Source organism: Bactrocera dorsalis, chromosome 2, assembly GCF_023373825.1.
Source record: "Bactrocera dorsalis isolate Fly_Bdor chromosome 2, ASM2337382v1, whole genome shotgun sequence".
Lineage (NCBI taxonomy): Eukaryota > Metazoa > Arthropoda > Insecta > Diptera > Tephritidae > Bactrocera > Bactrocera dorsalis.
This window is the reverse complement of record NC_064304.1, coordinates 32,213,981-32,231,748: the sequence shown is the minus strand read 5'-3', so window position 1 is coordinate 32,231,748 and position 17,768 is coordinate 32,213,981. Positions and strand designations below refer to the sequence as shown.

General features: G+C 38.2%; 2 protein-coding genes across 3 annotated transcripts in view; one reads left to right on the top strand and one right to left on the bottom strand.

Moving 5' to 3' along the window:
- The first annotated feature begins 1,757 nt into the window (after positions 1 to 1,757).
- The window catches only part of LOC105231842 (fatty-acid amide hydrolase 2), a 47,037-nt gene continuing 31,026 nt past the window's right edge, over positions 1,758 to 17,768 (top strand). The window contains exons 1-2 of one of the 2 annotated variants that reach the window (XM_011213328.4): positions 1,758 to 1,994; positions 2,160 to 2,202. In XM_011213328.4, coding sequence (XP_011211630.1) covers position 1,994; positions 2,160 to 2,202 — 44 coding nt within the window. In that variant the 5' untranslated portion in view covers positions 1,758 to 1,993. The remainder of the gene's footprint in view (positions 1,995 to 2,159; positions 2,203 to 17,768) is intronic. The other variant, XM_011213329.4, reaches the window with a different exon arrangement.
- On the bottom strand, positions 8,112 to 9,864 carry LOC105231841 (succinate--hydroxymethylglutarate CoA-transferase). Its single transcript, XM_011213326.4, has one exon. It carries the CDS (start codon positions 9,594 to 9,596, stop codon positions 8,274 to 8,276), a length of 1,323 nt encoding a protein of 440 aa, XP_011211628.2. The 5' UTR covers positions 9,597 to 9,864; the 3' UTR covers positions 8,112 to 8,273.

Sequence of the window (17,768 nt, the reverse complement as noted above, 5' to 3'; positions counted from 1 at the left end):
GCTCATATTATTTTTCTTCTTCTTTACTGGTGTAGAAACCGATTACGCGGTTATAGTCGAGTTAACAACAGCCGTCTTCTTTTTGCAATGTGGCGCCAATTGGATATTCTAAGCGAAGCCAGGTCTTTCTCCACCTGGTACTGCGTCGAATACTTTCAGAGTTGGAGTGTTTTCGTCTATTCGAACGACATGATCTAGCCAGCGTAGCCGCTGTCTTTTAATTCGCTGAACTATGTCAACGTCGTCGTATATCCTATACAGCTCATCGTTCCATCTAATGCGATATTCGCCGTGACCAACGCGCAAAGAAGCATACATTTTCCGCAAAACCTTTCTCTCGGAAACTCGTAACGTCGACTCATTAGATGCTGTCATCGTCCATGCCTCTGCATCATATAGCAAGACGGTAATAATGAGTGACTTATAGAGTTTTGTCTTTGTTCGTAGAGAGAGGATTTTACTTCTCTATTACCTACTTAGTCCGAATTATTTTCTCCAAGAGTAGATTGAAGAAGTCTCATGAAATTAAATCTCCTTGTCTGAAACCTCCTTTGGTATCAAACGGCTCGGAGAGGACCTTCCCGAACCAGGTGGATCTATTGGAATTGCTGAACGTCAGTTAACATAGCCGTATCAGTTATGCGGGACTTTTCACACGGTAGTTGGCGAGGTTGCGAAGCCTACCCTTTTTGTGGATTGGGTAGGGCACAATTAAATACCAATCGTTAGGCATGCTTTCGTCCGATCATATTTTACAAAGAAGCTCATGCATGTTCTTCGCCGCAGCGAGAAAGCTGCCGACTAGGTGTGATCTAAATCGACTAAACGGAAAAGGGAGAACTGTAACAGGCATCTACTGTGCAAAATAATAGAGCCAAGTGAAAAGGAACTTTCTCAACATAAAAACGCATTGGCTTACTCCTTTGCCGGGGTCACACTCAAATCGTTCAAAATAGGCATACAAACTGCTGCCACCCTACATGGATATCCATATTTGGTTCCATCAGACTTTTTCAAACTTTCGATCCATTGTTCAATGGAAATCTAGGAGTTGCAATTTGACCGAGCAAAAAATTGTGGATTATGCTTTGAAATCATCCCTTAGTTTTTAAAAGTGGGATTGATTGGTGCTGCCAATGTGAAGACAGTTGAGATTAGAGCATTCGTGTTTTCATGCTTCTTTCGAAAACTAATAATATAAAAAACTTTTGAATTTACACGATCAACAACCCTGTAGAAACGTATGGAAATCAACAGTTTGTAAATTGACGCGATTTTCCATATGTTTACAGCCTGCAATATGATTCGGTCCTAGTTGGCACCTCTTTTTTCTACTTATTAATAATAAACTATTAATTTTCGCGCATTCGCAGAGCGAACACCACAAACGCCCGCTGCCGACACCAACATGTGTCGCCGCCACACCTTTCCGCCCCCAATGACTATTGTAAACATTCGCAACAACAATGTAAACATACACATCGTTGACATCGTCTTCGTAGCTGCGTTCGGCCAAGCGAATTGAATGGAAAGTGAGCGTCAGCGAGAGAAAAGGGCGCTTCTATTCACTGGCATTGACATTTGAGTGTCGGAAAGGAAAATAAAACAACAACACAGACGTAATAAACAGTAAAATTTCATGGCTTTAAATTTCTGCTCTTTGCCGGCAGTTTTCGTGCCTTCGAAGTGTTATTTATGTTTGTTTGCATGTGTGTGTGTGTGTGTGAATTTTGGTTTGGTTGTGCAATTATGGCGACGGCGATGCCAGTACAAGGCAAGGCACGCGGCGTAGAAACTCGCAGATGCAATCTATGTAGTTTCATTTCGGTTTCAGCAACGGCACAGTTCGGCGCACAGTTTAAGACATTTCGTATACAAAGCATAATCGTGAATTGAGCCGCGCTTTTGAACGCTGTGACGGTGTTATTTGATTAAGTACATTAGTTGGTGGTGCTATTAGTGGATTAGAAGAAAGTCGACCGCTCGATCGAAAAGTAAGTTTTACCTAAAATATACTGAGTGTTGCTTCCTTTGAGTTGTTCGTGTCTTTCATTTATGTTTTGTGTTTTTATTGACTTTCATTGGTTTGATTTGCTCACTTCTTGTGCCACAACAATACAACAACAACACAATAAATATGGTCATTTCGCTGTCATCAGTGCTTAAATCGATACTGACCTTCGCTGATCAGTTTTTATTTTTGTAAGTAAATCTTTTCTATAATATTTTTGTTTCGTTTATTTTATGTTTAGTGTATCAAACTATTTGGATTTGTAAGAACTTTCTTTAAATTACTTTGAATTGTGTTCTAGGCTTTTATTATCACTTTTTTGGATTTTTGTAAATAACGGGTGATTTTTTTTGAGGTTAGGATTTTCATGCATTAGTATTTGACAGATCACGTGGGATTTCAGACATGGTGTCAAAGAGAAAGATGCTCAGTATGCTTTGACATTTCATCATGAATAGACTTACTAACGAGCAACGCTTGCAAATCATTGAATTTTATTACCAAAATCAGTGTTCGGTTCGAAATGTGTTTATCGACAAATTTTGTTCAGCGATGAGGCTCATTTCTGGTTGAATGGCTACGTAAATAAGCAAAATTGCCGCATTTGGGGTGAAGAGCAACCAGAAGCCGTTCAAGAACTGCCCATGCATCCCGAAAAATGCACTGTTTGGTGTGGTTTGTACGCTGGTGGAATCATTGGACCGTATTTTTTCAAAGATGCTGTTGGACGCAACGTTACGGTGAATGGCGATCGCTATCGTTCGATGCTAACAAACTTTTTGTTGCGTTGACATGTGGTTTCAACAAGATGGCGCTACATGCCACACTGCTCGCGATTCTATGGCCATTTTGAGGGAAAACTTCGGACAACAATTCATCTCAAGAAATGGACCCGTAAGTTGGCCACCAAGATCATGCGATTTAACGCCTTTAGACTATTTTTTGTGGGGCTACGTCAAGTCTAAAGTCTACAGAAATAAGCCAGCAACTATTCCAGCTTTGGAAGACAACATTTCCGAAGAAATTCGGGCTATTCCGGCCGAAATGCTCGAAAAAGTTGCCCAAAATTGGACTTTCCGAATGGACCACCTAAGACGCAGCCGCGGTCAACATTTAAATGAAATTATCTTCAAAAAGTAAATGTCATGAACCAATCTAACGTTTCAAATAAAGAACCGATGAGATTTTGCAAATTTTATGCGTTTTTTTTAAAAAAAAGTTATCAAGCTCTTAAAAAATCACCCTTTACAATAAAATAAAAAGAATAAGAGATAAGACTAACTGATATTTAGCGTAAAATGCGTAAAATAACACAAACAAATATGAGTAGTTCGTCGATCATTCATCGGCAAGAAGTTTTAGATTTCTACAGGGTGATTCATTTCGACGTTCCCTACTTTTTTAAGTAAATAACACAGAAACACATTAAAATTTAATGGAGTAGGTTTATTATTATTCGAAGGAACATTCTTTGCATTTATTTTTTGAAGATTATTTCTTTTAAATGTTGACCGCGGTTACGTCTCAGATAGTCCATCGCTGACTCGTTCGAGCATTTCTACTGGTAACTGACGAATGACACACGTGATGTTTTGATCCAAGCACAATACAGACATATCTCTACAGGAAAAGTCCAACGTTGTGATATCACACGATCTTGATGGTCAATCGACCGGCCTAAAACGTGAAATTATCTGCTCACCGAAGTGAACTCTCTTTAAATTCATTGATTGATACGATGTGTGGGAAGTGGCACCGTCTTGTTGAAACCAAATGTCCCTGAGATCACGAGCTTCAAATTCAGGTATCAAATATTCGGTTATCAAGTCGCCATATCGACCAATTGTCGCCGATATGACGAGCTTCAAAGTCACGTTCTTACCGGTATAATTTTTAAAGAAATATGGAATGATGATTCCACTGGTCCACAAACCACACTAAACCGTTGTTTTTTTCTGGATTCTGGCAGCTCTTGAATCTCTTCAGCTTGCAATTTGTCACAAATGCGGTATTTTTGCTTGTTTACATAGTCATTGATCCAGAAATGGAGCTCATCGCTGAAAAAAAAAAATTTTATTCGAAAACTTTTAATCTTGGAACTTCTCAAGAGCCCATAGAGCGAAGCAACGTCGCTTGGGAAGGTCGAGCAGTTTCAGTTCTTGCACAAGCTGTATTTTGTACGCTTTCAATTAAGGATTTCGACGTAAAATGCGCTAAGTCGTTCCATAGGTCAGTCTGAGTTCCTGTTTGACACAGCTCACGCGTTATCTGTCAAAAAAGGTTTATTGAAAAAAGTACCTCTACTTGGATCACCCATTTTATGACATTGAAAAACGTCTTAAAAGGCTAAACAGCTGTTCTGAGGTAACTTAAAGGTGTTAAAAGCTCTATTTACTCGTTCACGATCTCGACGAATAACTTACACACGGTTATCTTCAATTCAGTTTTTGATAAAGATATAGCTTTCTAAAGAAATGATGAACTGATTTTGCTATTCATTCCGTCTCTGTTTTTTAAAGAGATATATATAAATTTTACATAAAAAAACTCAGAAAAATAAATTAAATATTTGCGCTTAGTTCATTTTATGACCCTAAGTGTCTGAAGAGTACTTTTGGAATATGGCCATCCCATTCATTCGGGTAAAGTCACTCGCTTTAGCACCATTCTTCTGCGCCCATTTAGAAGTTAGATATTGGATATTGTTCGGGGGGTGCCAAAAAGTCGGGCCTCCTTGCTAGAAGTCCACATCATGGGTACTAACATTGGATTTTTGTTTTAAAGTTTTTAAAAAAGAATGAATCTAAAAAACGATTCCATATAAAAAGTTTTATAAAAAAGCTACAAATTATTGGAAGGATTTTGTACAATAGCTATCAAAGTAATAAGAAAGTCATTTAATATTATTATAAAGTATTAAGGGTAAGCGTTTTTTCGCCAGTAACGAAGATAAAAAAAGGATAAAATGTACTATAAAAAAATAAGGAGTTATGGTCATGGTCAAGAGTATGGTGTCCTTTAGAAAAATTTTCAATGGTATAATGTTTAAGAGACCGGTTATTAATAACTTCTGTAGCTTAGAAGATTGTTTGAAGTGAGGTCATCGTTGAGTTTTTGGGTAAGTTATTTTTGAGTCTGTGAGTTGAAATTGACGACAAGTACTACATTTATTTGCCAAATTCATTCATTTCTTACAAACGCCCCCTGAAGTTTCAGTTTTTGCTCTAAAACAGTTACTCAATGTAAACAAGTTCTTTTTTTTCAAGTTAAAGCGTGCCTTAATCATTTGTGTTCATGTATTTTGTATGACAATTTTTGAAATTTATTGCATTAAACAATTAAACATACAACTTTGAAAAAAATGACATTCTAATTCAAAATCTTGCAGTTTACAAAAAGGTAATTTTTCATAAAGCAACTCCTTTAAAAGTTCAACGCAGTTACCATTATGTATGTACTGATTATTCCTAAAAGTGAATTATAAATTCTCTGTTGCTCTTATGACAGTGTACAATGTTCACTACACTTGTTGTAGTATGTATAACCTCTACGCATATACTCTAAAATTGTGGTTTTATGGAAAAATACCTTTTTTGTAAAATCCAAAATTTCGTACTAGTATATCCTCTTTTTGAAGATGTGGGTGTGTTTACTTTAGAGTTAATGGAAAATATCAAAAAATCCCATAAATGTAAAATAATAGGTGTTTTTTTAGATACATATCTATATGGTTTTCAAGAATAAATAATTTGAAGTTATGAACAAGAATGCCTTTATTATAAATTATGCTGGTAAGGGTTTGCCATTTTGTTTTCAAAATGATTTCGGCCAAGTGAAAATCGCGGCTGGCTCGAATAAATTCCAGTCGAGCCAAATTTTCTACCACTTTTTGTAACAATTGGGGTCGTCAATAACGCGACGAAAGTCCTCTTCCAAGGCGTCAATGACTTTGGGCCTATCTGCGTAGACAAGCGACTACAAATAACCCAACAAAAAATACTCCAGCGGTGTTAAATCATACCATCTCGGAGGCCAGACCCTAAGCCCCTGTCTTGAGATAATGTGCTCACCAAAAGTTTCTTTCAATAAATTGATTGTTTCGTAGGCTGTAGCGTCGACTTGTTTGAACCAAAGGCCGTCCACATCAACGTCCTCCATCTCAGACACGAAAACGTCATTAATAATCGCTCTATGGCGTTCCCCATTGACCGTAACCATCCGCCATCATTGCAAATACTATAACATGGTGAGCTGAGTGAGCTTAATCGCTGAACAAATTGTCTTGTTAAAATCGGGAATGGTGGGGCTTTTACCAAATGTGTGAGGCGATTGATAGTCATTTGGCTATAGTTTTAGCAAGATCACGATTTTGTAAGTGCTCAAATCAAGATCTTTCCGTAAAATCTTTTAAAACGTGGATGCGTACAGTTCCAATTACAAGCGATGGCAGAGGAACTCACTCAGGTCTTCTTCGATACTCTGCTCCACAGCAGTCATAACGTATTCGGTGTGGACTTTACGGCTTCTTTGAGGATGAGCTTTATCCATCAGAGTAAATGTGGAGTGACACCTACTCATGCCGGCCCGAATAGTTGCCAAAAAGATCAACTTCTAAAAAATATTATACACTGACCGACATATTCAACAAAAGGTTTGTGAGAAACCCGAGTTTCATCATACATCTAGTATATGGGAATTAGGGATAGTATCGACTCGATTTTTATCAATTTTCGCCAATACTAAATAATATTAATATGCCAAATAATAACAAAATGTTCCCTGAGATTCATTAAGGTGACTCAGATGCCATACTCATATGGAGTTATGAGGTTTGACAATTAAGTAATGAGACTGATTTTATTGCCGCGCTTGTGGTAAACCTGTGACCTTGAAATTCCCTTTCTCTTTTTCCGGCATCTCTCCCCTCTCCACTGATATATGTACCATCGCTCTAGCTTGTTTAGTTCGCCTGCTGCGTCAAGTTGAGTAGACGTGTGTTTGTAGTGCTCGTCACGAAAATGGAAAAACGAAATCAAGAGCAACGCGTCGCGATAAAATTTTGCGCCAGATTGGGCGAAACAGCTTCGGAAACGTACGCTAAAATTGTAAGAGTGTATGGTGATAGTGCTCTTAGTCATGCCAAAGCTCACAATGGTTGCGCGCCCCACGCCCGAAAAAGCTCGCATGAGCAAGTCGAAGGTGAAAACGATGATTATTGCCTTGTTTGATAGCCGTGGAATCGCCCACAAAATTCGTTCCCCCGGGGAAAACTGTGAATCAAGTCTACTATTGTGAAGTACTCGAAAGATAGCGAAAACGAGTCAACAGGTTGCGTCCAGACATCGCTCGTAACTGGATCCTTCATCACGACAACACGCCGTGCCACACCGCCCTCAACGTGTCCCAGTATTTGGCCTCTAAAGGGATCGCCTTGTTGCAACAGCCGCCTTATTCGCCCGACATGTCACCCTGTGACTTTTTTTGTTTCCGAAATCAAAATCGGTGGTCAAAGGAACCCATTTTGAGTCGATTACGGACATCCAGGCGGCCGTGACGAGGGTACTCGCGGACATCCCAGTCGAAGCGTTCCAGAAATGTTACGAAGCATGGAAAACGCGCTGAAATCGCTGTATAGCTGCCCAAGGGGACTACTTTGAAGGGGATGGCAGAGTTGTAGAATAATTTTCAAATATACGGTTTTTATGGAATCAGTCTCAGTACTTAATTGTCATACCTCGTAAGTCACCTGGATGTTATATGTTTTTTTATCATCATTCTGAATATTTGATCCACGGAGAGTTCCAACCCTAATCCCCTATTTTTTTGCCAAGGAACATGCATACCTAGTGTAATCAAGGTAACTTAATTTTTACTCAAGTTACAGTTTGCACGGACGGACGGACAGACAGACAGTCAGGTTTTCAACCCGGATTTTAACTCGTCTCATCATCCTGATCATTTATATATATATTTACATATAACCCTATATCCACCTCGCCTAATTTTAGGTGATTCGTACAACCGTTAAGTGAATAAAATTATTATACTCTATAGCAACATGTTGCAAGAGTATAAAAAATCAACTTGGGAAATAACGGACACATATATATTTTTAAAGATTTTTAATTTATAAATTCTTAAATCTATTTCGCATCACCTTTATATGTTTAAGGTCTAACTTTTCTAGTCCCACTTATTAAACTATAAATGCACTTTGGGTGAACTGGATTGATATCACACGTCCAGGAGTATGTAGGCATATTTATTCTATAACTTTCTTATCTCTAAGTTCGGCAATTCGTTCAGCACTATAACCCAAGAGCTGAGATAACACTTCATCTGTATGTTGCCCCATCAGGGGAGGAGCTGTGCGTGCATCATTTTTAGACTCACTGAACACGACAGGTGGTCCGACCACTTTTACGCTGCCGTCGCTGGGATGTGGCAAAGTTTTTACCAAACCAATCGCCTGAATATGTTCGTCCTCGAATACTTCGCGTATATTGTTCACGGGACCCACCGGAAACGAGGCACCTTCGAATTTTTGCATCCAACTCTTCGACGTTTTCTTTGCCAAGATATCCTCAAGCAACGCTATTAATTCTGTACGATTGCAAACACGATCCTTATTTGTTTTGAATTTCGCATTCGTCGCCATCTCGGTAATTTCGAGTAACTGACATAATTCGCGGAACTGATCATCACTACCAGTACCTATGGTTAGATAACCATCAGCGGTTTTGAAGCTCTGATATGGTACGATACTCGAATGTGCAGTGCCCCAGCGATGTGCCTCCATGCCGGCATTCAAATAATTACTAGCCACATTAATTAGAAGCGACACACCGGTAGACAGCAGATTGACGTCGATTTTTTGACCATGCCCCGTACGTTCGCGCTGCAGTAAAGCGGCTAAAATGGCGCCGTGCGCATACAAACCCGTCGCTGCATCGGTAACTGCCACGCCCACCTTGCATGGTGGACCATCGCGTTCACCGGTTATGTGCAGTAGACCGCCAATCGATGAGGCAATCACATCGTAACCCGGACGTTTAGCATACGGACCCACCGAACCATAACCGGTCATTGAACAATAGATGAGCTGCGGTGCGACTTTGCGCATTTGCTCATAATCCAAACCGTACTCAGCCAACTTGCCCGGCACATAGTTCTCCACCAGCACATCACATTTACGCGCCAGCTCATAAATGATATCCTTGCCACGCTTCAAATCGATTGCGGCACTCTTCTTATTACGATTAATCGCCAGAAAATAAGCGGAATCTTTGCTCTGCTCCAAAAATGGCGGTCCCCATTTGCGTGCCTCATCGCCACCATAAAATGGGCGTTCAATCTTGATGACTTCGGCGCCCATATCAGCCAACACCATAGTGCAGTAGGGGCCCGAGATGATGCGCGTCATATCAAGAATACGTAGGCCCTTAAGCGGGTGTTCGGCGGTAACCGTCGGCGCGCCGCTCTCGCTACTCGTTGCAAAGTGTTGACATCCTATGACTTGTTTGTTGACTTGCTGTCGCAAAACTGCACGCACAGCGTAAGGCAGGCGGATTGCGATCGGAAACATTTTCCAATTCGGTGGAACTTTATTATTGTTTATTTTCTATTTGTTTTTGTAAAAAATTATATTTTGGCATCTATTTATTGCGATCAAGCGCAAATTTATGCAATTTTGTATATTCGTGTGCTGAAATCGTGTATTTGTTTATAGTTTTTTGTTTATTTAGTATTCTTTTCAATTTGCTTTCTCACGTTTTCGTCTCGGCTAACGGGAAATGTATCGCGCAACCGCTTCTACTCAGGTTCTCCGCATAACTAAATACACACCGCTACTTGTCAGCCCACAAATGTCAGCGGGAGAGTCTTTATGACTTTCCTCGGTGTATTCACTTCGTGGTACGAATGTTGTGATAAAATGTTGTTGTTTGCTCACCGCTTATAAATTCCTATCAGTTTGTTCGCGGTGCTAAACATTCTCACTGCTCAGAATTTGTATTTGTTTTGATTATGAATTGCGGTTTTATCATATCTCTTGCCATGCACTCTTCACTAAGCTTTATGCATAAATACTCGAGGTCTTAATGAAATGTGACAAGAAATTTCCACTACAAAGTTCTAAATAAGTAAAAAAAGCTGTTGCATTTTGCATAAGTATGTATATAGGAACGTATGGTCAGGGCTATCTAAATATGAGGTGCTAAAATCTGTGGTCGAAGGTAAACTATTGAAGGTGATGTAGCCTTCTAAAGCCAATGGACATCATACGAGTGTCAAAATATCATCTCACGCAATCCTTCAGCCGTTAAAAAGTTATGGAACTTGAAGACCTTCTCATGTAAAATGGCAGTAGAAGTTAAAGGGAAAAACCCGGCGGAATCTTGTAGATGTGTTAGATATACGAACTTTCTCAACAAAACTATGTATGCGGTAATAAACATATGTATGATATGTATGATATGTAAGTATGCCTTGATTTTCAGATTATAATAGAGGTGGCAACTGCTTCAACTTTCTAATTAGAAATTGTAGTAGATAATATGCTTTAAATAAGTTAGAGATTACTCGCTTATCATATCTGATAAAAATAAAACAAAGGTTTCATATGGTCTCATATGGTTATAAGTAACTAGGGGACCCGTACACGCTCCAGTGTGGCTGATACATAGATAATACTACTACTACAATCTATATGATTTCTATTAGTTGGATTATAATTATTAGTGAATGCGATATAGCATTTCTGTTTCTTGTGTTAGTTTACACAAAAATGGATCATAGAGCATTTCGTGTGTCAAAGCATTGCTTTTTTGGGGAAAATACTGTTGAATTTGGGTTCAGGGAAATCCACCGTTGAAAAGATATGTGCTAAGTGGAAACGGGCGAAATGAGCAAAGTGGGTGCCTCGCAAGTTCATAATCCAACAAAAACTGAAAAGTCGAATAACTGAAAAGTCTTTAAGTGCACTCTAATCGGAATAAAGCCGAATTTTTGCGTCGGTGATAGAAACATTACTCCATCATTCCCCACTGGAGTCCAATCGACAGTCATTCTAGTGGACTGCACATGATGAACCGGTTCTCAGGCGTGGAAAAACGAAAAAGTCGGCTGGAAAAGTTATGACATCGGTCTTTTGGGATGCACGTGGTATAATACATACTCAACGACTGATTACTGGGCCAGTTATAATCTATTTCACTACGTATTTGGTTGCATTTAATTTTTTCTATTCCAAATCCTTAGCAATTGTATTATTTTTTAGAAGAATCTGTTTAAAATTGTACGCATATACGAGGTTTGACAATTAAGTTATGAGACTGATTCCATAAAAACCGTATATTTGAAAATTATTCTACAACTCTGCCATCCCCATCAAAGGGCAGCTATACAGCGATTCCGGCGAGTTTTTCATGCTTCATAACATTTCTGGAACTCTTCGACTTATCGACTCAAAATGGGATCCTTTGACCACCGATTTTGTTTTAGAAAAGAAAAAAAGTCACAGGGTGACATGTCGGGCGAATAAGGCGGCTGTTGCAACACGGCGATCCCTTTAGAGGCCAAATACTGGGACACACTGAGGGCGGTGTGGCACGGCGGGTTGTCCTGATGAAGGATCCAGTTACGAGCGATGTCTGGACGCAACCTGTTGACTCGTTTTCGCTATCTTTCGAGTACTTCACAATAGTAGACTTGATTCACAGTTTTCCCCGGGGGAACGAATTTTGTGGGCGATTCCACGGCTATCAAAAAAGGCAATAATCATCGTTTTCACCTTCGACTTGCTCATGCGAGCTTTTTTCGGGCGGGGGGCGCGCGGAGACAACCATTGTGAGCTTTGGCGTTTGGTTTCCGGGTCTAAGAGCACTATCACCATACACTCTCACAATTTTAGCGTACGTTTCCGAAGCTGATTTGCCCAATCTGGCGCAAAATTTTATCGCGACGCGTTGCTCTTGATTTCGTTTTTCCATTTTCGTGACGAGCACTACAAACACACGTCTACTCAACTTGACGCAGCAGGCGAACTAAACAAGCTAGAGCGATGGTACATATATCAATGGAGAGGGGAGGGATGCCGGAAAAAGAGAAAGGGAATTTCAAGGTCACAGGTTTACCACAAGCGCGGCAATAAAATCAGTCTCATTACTTAATTGTCAAACCTCGTATTCAAATGATTCCTACAAACATGAATTTTGAACAAATGCTTATTATTTGAAATATAATTTTTGTATTTATGAGTTGTATTAAACTTTTACATATCTAAGCTACCTCTCCACCAGTTTTCAGCCATTCTTGAGTTATAACTGAGCCGTTCTTGAGTTATAAATGGTGTAACTAACAACAACTTTCTTTTATATATACAAGTATATATAATATAGATAACGAACCGAAAACGGATGTAGCTCAATAATTCTTGTATATAACCCAACAACATTTTTTTAAACAAGTGTACAAATTTATATCTATGTGATTTTACGATGCGACATGAAAATTATTATATTAAATACAGTAGTCTTTATAGAGTTTAATATCACGGTGGAAAAATTTCAAATCGATCTTCAAAGTACCTACTGGAAATAACAAACTTTTGAAACATCCCTCATTTCCCCGTCTGAAGCCGCCACTGACTTTATAGGCTCTTCGAAGTTTCTATCCAGCTGTTACAAACTTTTTGCTCAGAGTATAAAATGTGGTATTTCATCCTGAAAACAAACTATCTTGCAAACCCGTTGTCACATGGTTAAATCGGTCGAATTAGGCTACGAACGGAAGATTGTTCACAGTATTCACCGCATTAGGCCTCTTGCGGTTTCTCTATTTTACAAAAATGAAATGCTTGATCAAAGGTATAATATAATGCCCCGAGAAGACTAAATGAAAATAGCCGAAATTTTAGCAACTTGTTCTTACTTTGGAATAATATCTACTTTTCAGGCCCCCCTTGAGCACATCTTCTGAGCACTCAATCATTCTGTTCCTGTAATGTTGCATGTTGAGAGTGTGTTCAGTAATGATTTAAATGTTGACAGTTTCAAAGGGTAGTCTGACAAATGTGCACGGTTAAGGACGCTCTCAGCTCGCCGTATACTATAATATTAAGAGGGATATTATTGATTATCAACTAAAATTTTGTGTAAGTGGTTGATATATTCAAACTTTTGTATTGATGGCATATGTATATCTACTTAGATAAGTCTGGTTTATGCTATAATGATAAAGGGAGATCCACTTATAGGTCCCCTAAACACATAAAATTCAAATTTAATGAGGAATGTTTGTTATCATTTGAAAGAACATTTTTTGGCATTTATTTTTGGAAGATTATCTCTTTCAAATGTTGGCCACGAATACGTCTCAGATGGTCCGTCCGTTGAGCGCCGTCTTGTTGAAACCAAATGTCGCCGAGATCACTAGCCCACTGACTGTTACGTTCCTACCGGCATCAATTTTGAAGAAGTATGAACCAATGATTCCGCCGATCCACAAATCACACCAAACCATTGTTTTTTCTGCGTGATTTGGCAAAAAAGGGCTTTAAAAAAGTATCTCTACTTGGATCACCCGTTATAACGGTTGAGAGAAGAAAAGAGAGACAAATATGCCGAAATCAGTTAACAATTTATTAATTTCATTTTTAATCGTTTTTTATTTATTTTGAATATTAATTATGGGAAATTTTATCCTTCATGAAACAATTATTTTTATAAGAGCCAATAAAATATTATTTACAAAATGAGCAAATGTGATATAGCAAGGAAAGGTCAAAGAAACACTTATTGCACCGCAAAAGTATTTAATGAATTATGACACAATTTCATCACACAAACCTATGCACATTTATATGCATAAATTAAAGTATTTATATCATGCACATATTGTTTACCATTAATTGTAATCATTTGTGTTTCATGTTTTGTTTTTGTTTTCATTTTTGCGGTTAAACAATTAAACTGGTTCAAGATTTTGCACATCAAACCCGTATTAGTAACAATACGAAAATAGCAAGAAAACACATTCGGCGAAAAGATGAGTGTAAAGCATAAATTGCAGCCATGTAAGATAGCGCACGTAAAGGGAACCTTAAAAATCCAAAAAATAATACATATTACTAAAAAGTTAATAGCTGCGCATGATGACCTTTACCTAGTTAACATTGAATGCACACGAAATAGAGAAACGACCCAGACACATGCTCATAACGCTCGTAAAAGTCTGTAAATATGAAACATGGAAATGGTATCTGTCCTCAAATACTTTTTGAAATACGTAATAACAGAGAAAAATAGTTACAGTTACCAAATTTTTACATTATTTTATAATTATAGTTAACAGTGCGTATATTTATTTGCGACAGTTTTTCTCGCGTTTATTTCGACTTATTTTTTTGGTATCTTCTACCGAAGAGGTTAAATTTAATATATTGAATTGATGAAGTTAATATCAATCAGAGGATCGGTATTAATTATATCGGGAATATGAGGTTAAGGCCAAAATATGAACCAATTCCAAGGCATTCATTTTGACATTGCTTAGGTATACCCGAGAAAACATTTTGAAGCAATTTTATATATAAATAATACTCGTTGATTTGCAAAAAACTTGTTAGAATAATGAAAATCATCATAGGTAGTATATGGGGTTGGGGGTAGTATTGACTCGATTTTATCTATTTTTGTTAAAAACACATACTAAAAAAATGTTCCCTGGGTTGCATAAAGTACCTCTCATACAATCACCTATCATATGGAGTAAAGTCAGCCGGACATTCGAAAATTCTCATGTTAGTTATATGGGGGCTAGGTCAAGTTTTCGCCCGACTTTATCCATTTTATACAAAAATATACACTGTTCCGATTAAAGACGCTCTCTCATTCCCATTGAGATAACTCACATATTGGCCGACATATGCTGAAAGTCACCGAGAAGTTCGAAAATCTGTATATTGGGTATATTGACCCTATTCAAACTATTTTTGACACACACACATACTATTGTCAGGAACTAATTATCCCCGAATTTCAATAATATATCTCACACATTGACCGATATTTTCGGTCTAAAGTCATCTGTAGGTACTGAGTTCCTAATATTCGATATCTAGGGACTTAAACAGTTTTTGTTGGATTTGGACAATTTTTGGTTTGTAGTATACAAAGGTTGTCGTCGTCGTACTTGCTCTCTCTTTGTAAACCGCTTCCTCGAACTATCTTTCGTCGTCCGACAAAAATGTCTCTTTCAAACTATATTAATCTTATAGAATTCCACGTCATGAGAATTCTTCAGAAACGAAAATATTGTCTATAGTACATTCACTTCGACAGAATTTCCATGTTAACACTTGTACTTTTTCGCGGAAAGCTTTGAAGCAAATCAATGTCCTTAAGTCATTTCATTTCATTTTGATATATCAGAGATGAACTTTGGTCAATATTATGTACTACAAAGTTAGTTACTCGGTTGGATGTGTATTTTCAAAACAATGTCAACAGCGGTCAAAGCCCCAAATTTATGATATAATGCGTTATTATAAACAGTTATGTCTCGCAATTAGAAACAATGACAAAGACGTTTTAGTTGGAGCCGTCATTTATTTTTCAATTAAAGTTACTATTTTATTAATATACATATATACTTGTACGTATATACACCAGCCTGAACGCCAGTGCGTAAAGGCATATAAGAAGAACAATTAAATGGCAATAAAAAAGCGGAAAGCTTCCTGGAACACAGCCGTAACCACATTAACTGTTTTAAGGTCACACTTGGGGAATTTCCACAGACTGTTTTTTTAGCGATCATCTACAAGTAGTCTCGTTTAGTTCACTCAAATGGAAAACCCATTTTAAATTGATCTTTGGACGACCTCAACAATGAAATTAAGTGCCGAAAGTGCTGACCACAGCCGGACAGCTGGCCGCGCTTGCGCATTTTGTATTTTTTAAGTTGTGAGTCATTGCATTACAGTTGCTACAGTTACATACATTAATGCAAGCACCTTGAGCAAAACTTCTTTAATTGTTTCGTTGTGCTTTATGAACTCGTTTGCTTTCCCCAAAGTAAATTTCCATAAGGCTGCTGTCACTAAGGTCAGACCTTTTAACAGTTTATTTGTTTAATTATTTGATAATGAAATTTTAAAAATTATTATATTTATATCATTTTTATATATATCTGCTTGTGAGATCAATTACTTTAGCTTAGTCGCTTGCAGAAATACATATTTTTACGAAGTACGTCTGTCAGTCAGACAGTTATCTATTTAAAAGCAGTCGGAAGCGATAAAGAAAAATAGCTATGGTTATACTTAGAAATGTATATATGTTATGGTTTTAAGTAAGGTGACATTTGAATTAAAACTGCGCCGTCGAAGGATTTGGAAAATTATTTTTTTTTTAGGTTGGTAGTACTGTCATGAGTCAAATTTCATGTCAAAATATTCATTAGTGTTTGAGATACGTGTCGTTTTGTGAGCTGCTAAAAGTGAGTTTTTTCGTTTTTTGCGATGTCAAAATTTGTTGAGCAAAGAATTTGCATTAAATTTTGTTTACGGAATCAATTTTCTGCTGCGGGTACATTGAGGATGGTGCAGAAAGCCTTTGGTGATGAGACTATGTCTAAAAAAATGTTTACAAGTGGTATAGTGACTTCCAAGCCGGCCGTGAACGTGTCGAAGACGAAGAGCGTCCAGGGCGACCATCAACCTCAACCGACGAAGCTCACGTTCAACAAATCAAAGATTTGGTGTTGAAAAACCGTCGATTAACAATTAGAGACCTTGCAATTGAAGTTGGCATATCGAAAGGCTATGCCAATACCATTTTGAAGGATGTTTTGGCCTCAAGCGCGTCAAATCTCGACTGGTACCGAAAAAATTGATTTTTTTTGGAAAAAAGGCGTCGCGTGGAAGGGTGTGAATCGATGATTTCCGACTACCAGGGTGACATGAAATGCATTATAACTGGCGATGAGACTTGGATCTATGGTTACGACCCCGAAACAACCGATCAATCGAGCGAGTATCGTGCCAAAAGACAGCCGAGACCAAAAAAATCGCGCCAAAGTCGCTAAAAAATCAAGGTCATGTTGACTGTTTTCTTCGATTATCGTGGTGTTGTGCAATATGAATTCATTCCAACCGGTCAAACAGTCAACAAAGAATATTATTTGAACGTTATGCGTCATTTGCGTAATGCTATTCGGCTAAAAAGGCCGGAATTGTGGAAAGACAATTCTTGGTTTTCACACCACGGTAATGCACCATCCCATACTGCCCTCGTAATTCGTGATCATTTCGCCAAAAACTCAACCCTTTTCGTTCCGCAACCACCGTATTCACCTGATCTGGCGCCGTGCGACTTCTGGTTGTTCACCAAGCTCAAAAGACCGCTCCGAGGACATCGTTTTTTAGAGGAGATTCAAGCCGCAGCGAAGACTGAACTGAAGGCCATCCCGGAAAGTGACTACAACCAGTGTCTCGAAGATTGGATCCGTGGGCATAAGAGCATTGCATCGGGAGGGGATTACTTTGAAGGGGACGAAATTGATTTGGAAGAATAAATAAAGAATTTTCGAAATAAATACAATGTCACCTTATTTTATGGGCACATGGTTTTAAGTAAGTTGTGGACACTCTGAAAAGTCCTTTTTCAACTACATACATCGCTAATAATTAACCCTTAAATGCATGATGATGTATATATACATCAGTGTTTTCTTCCTTACATAATTTCTAAACGGT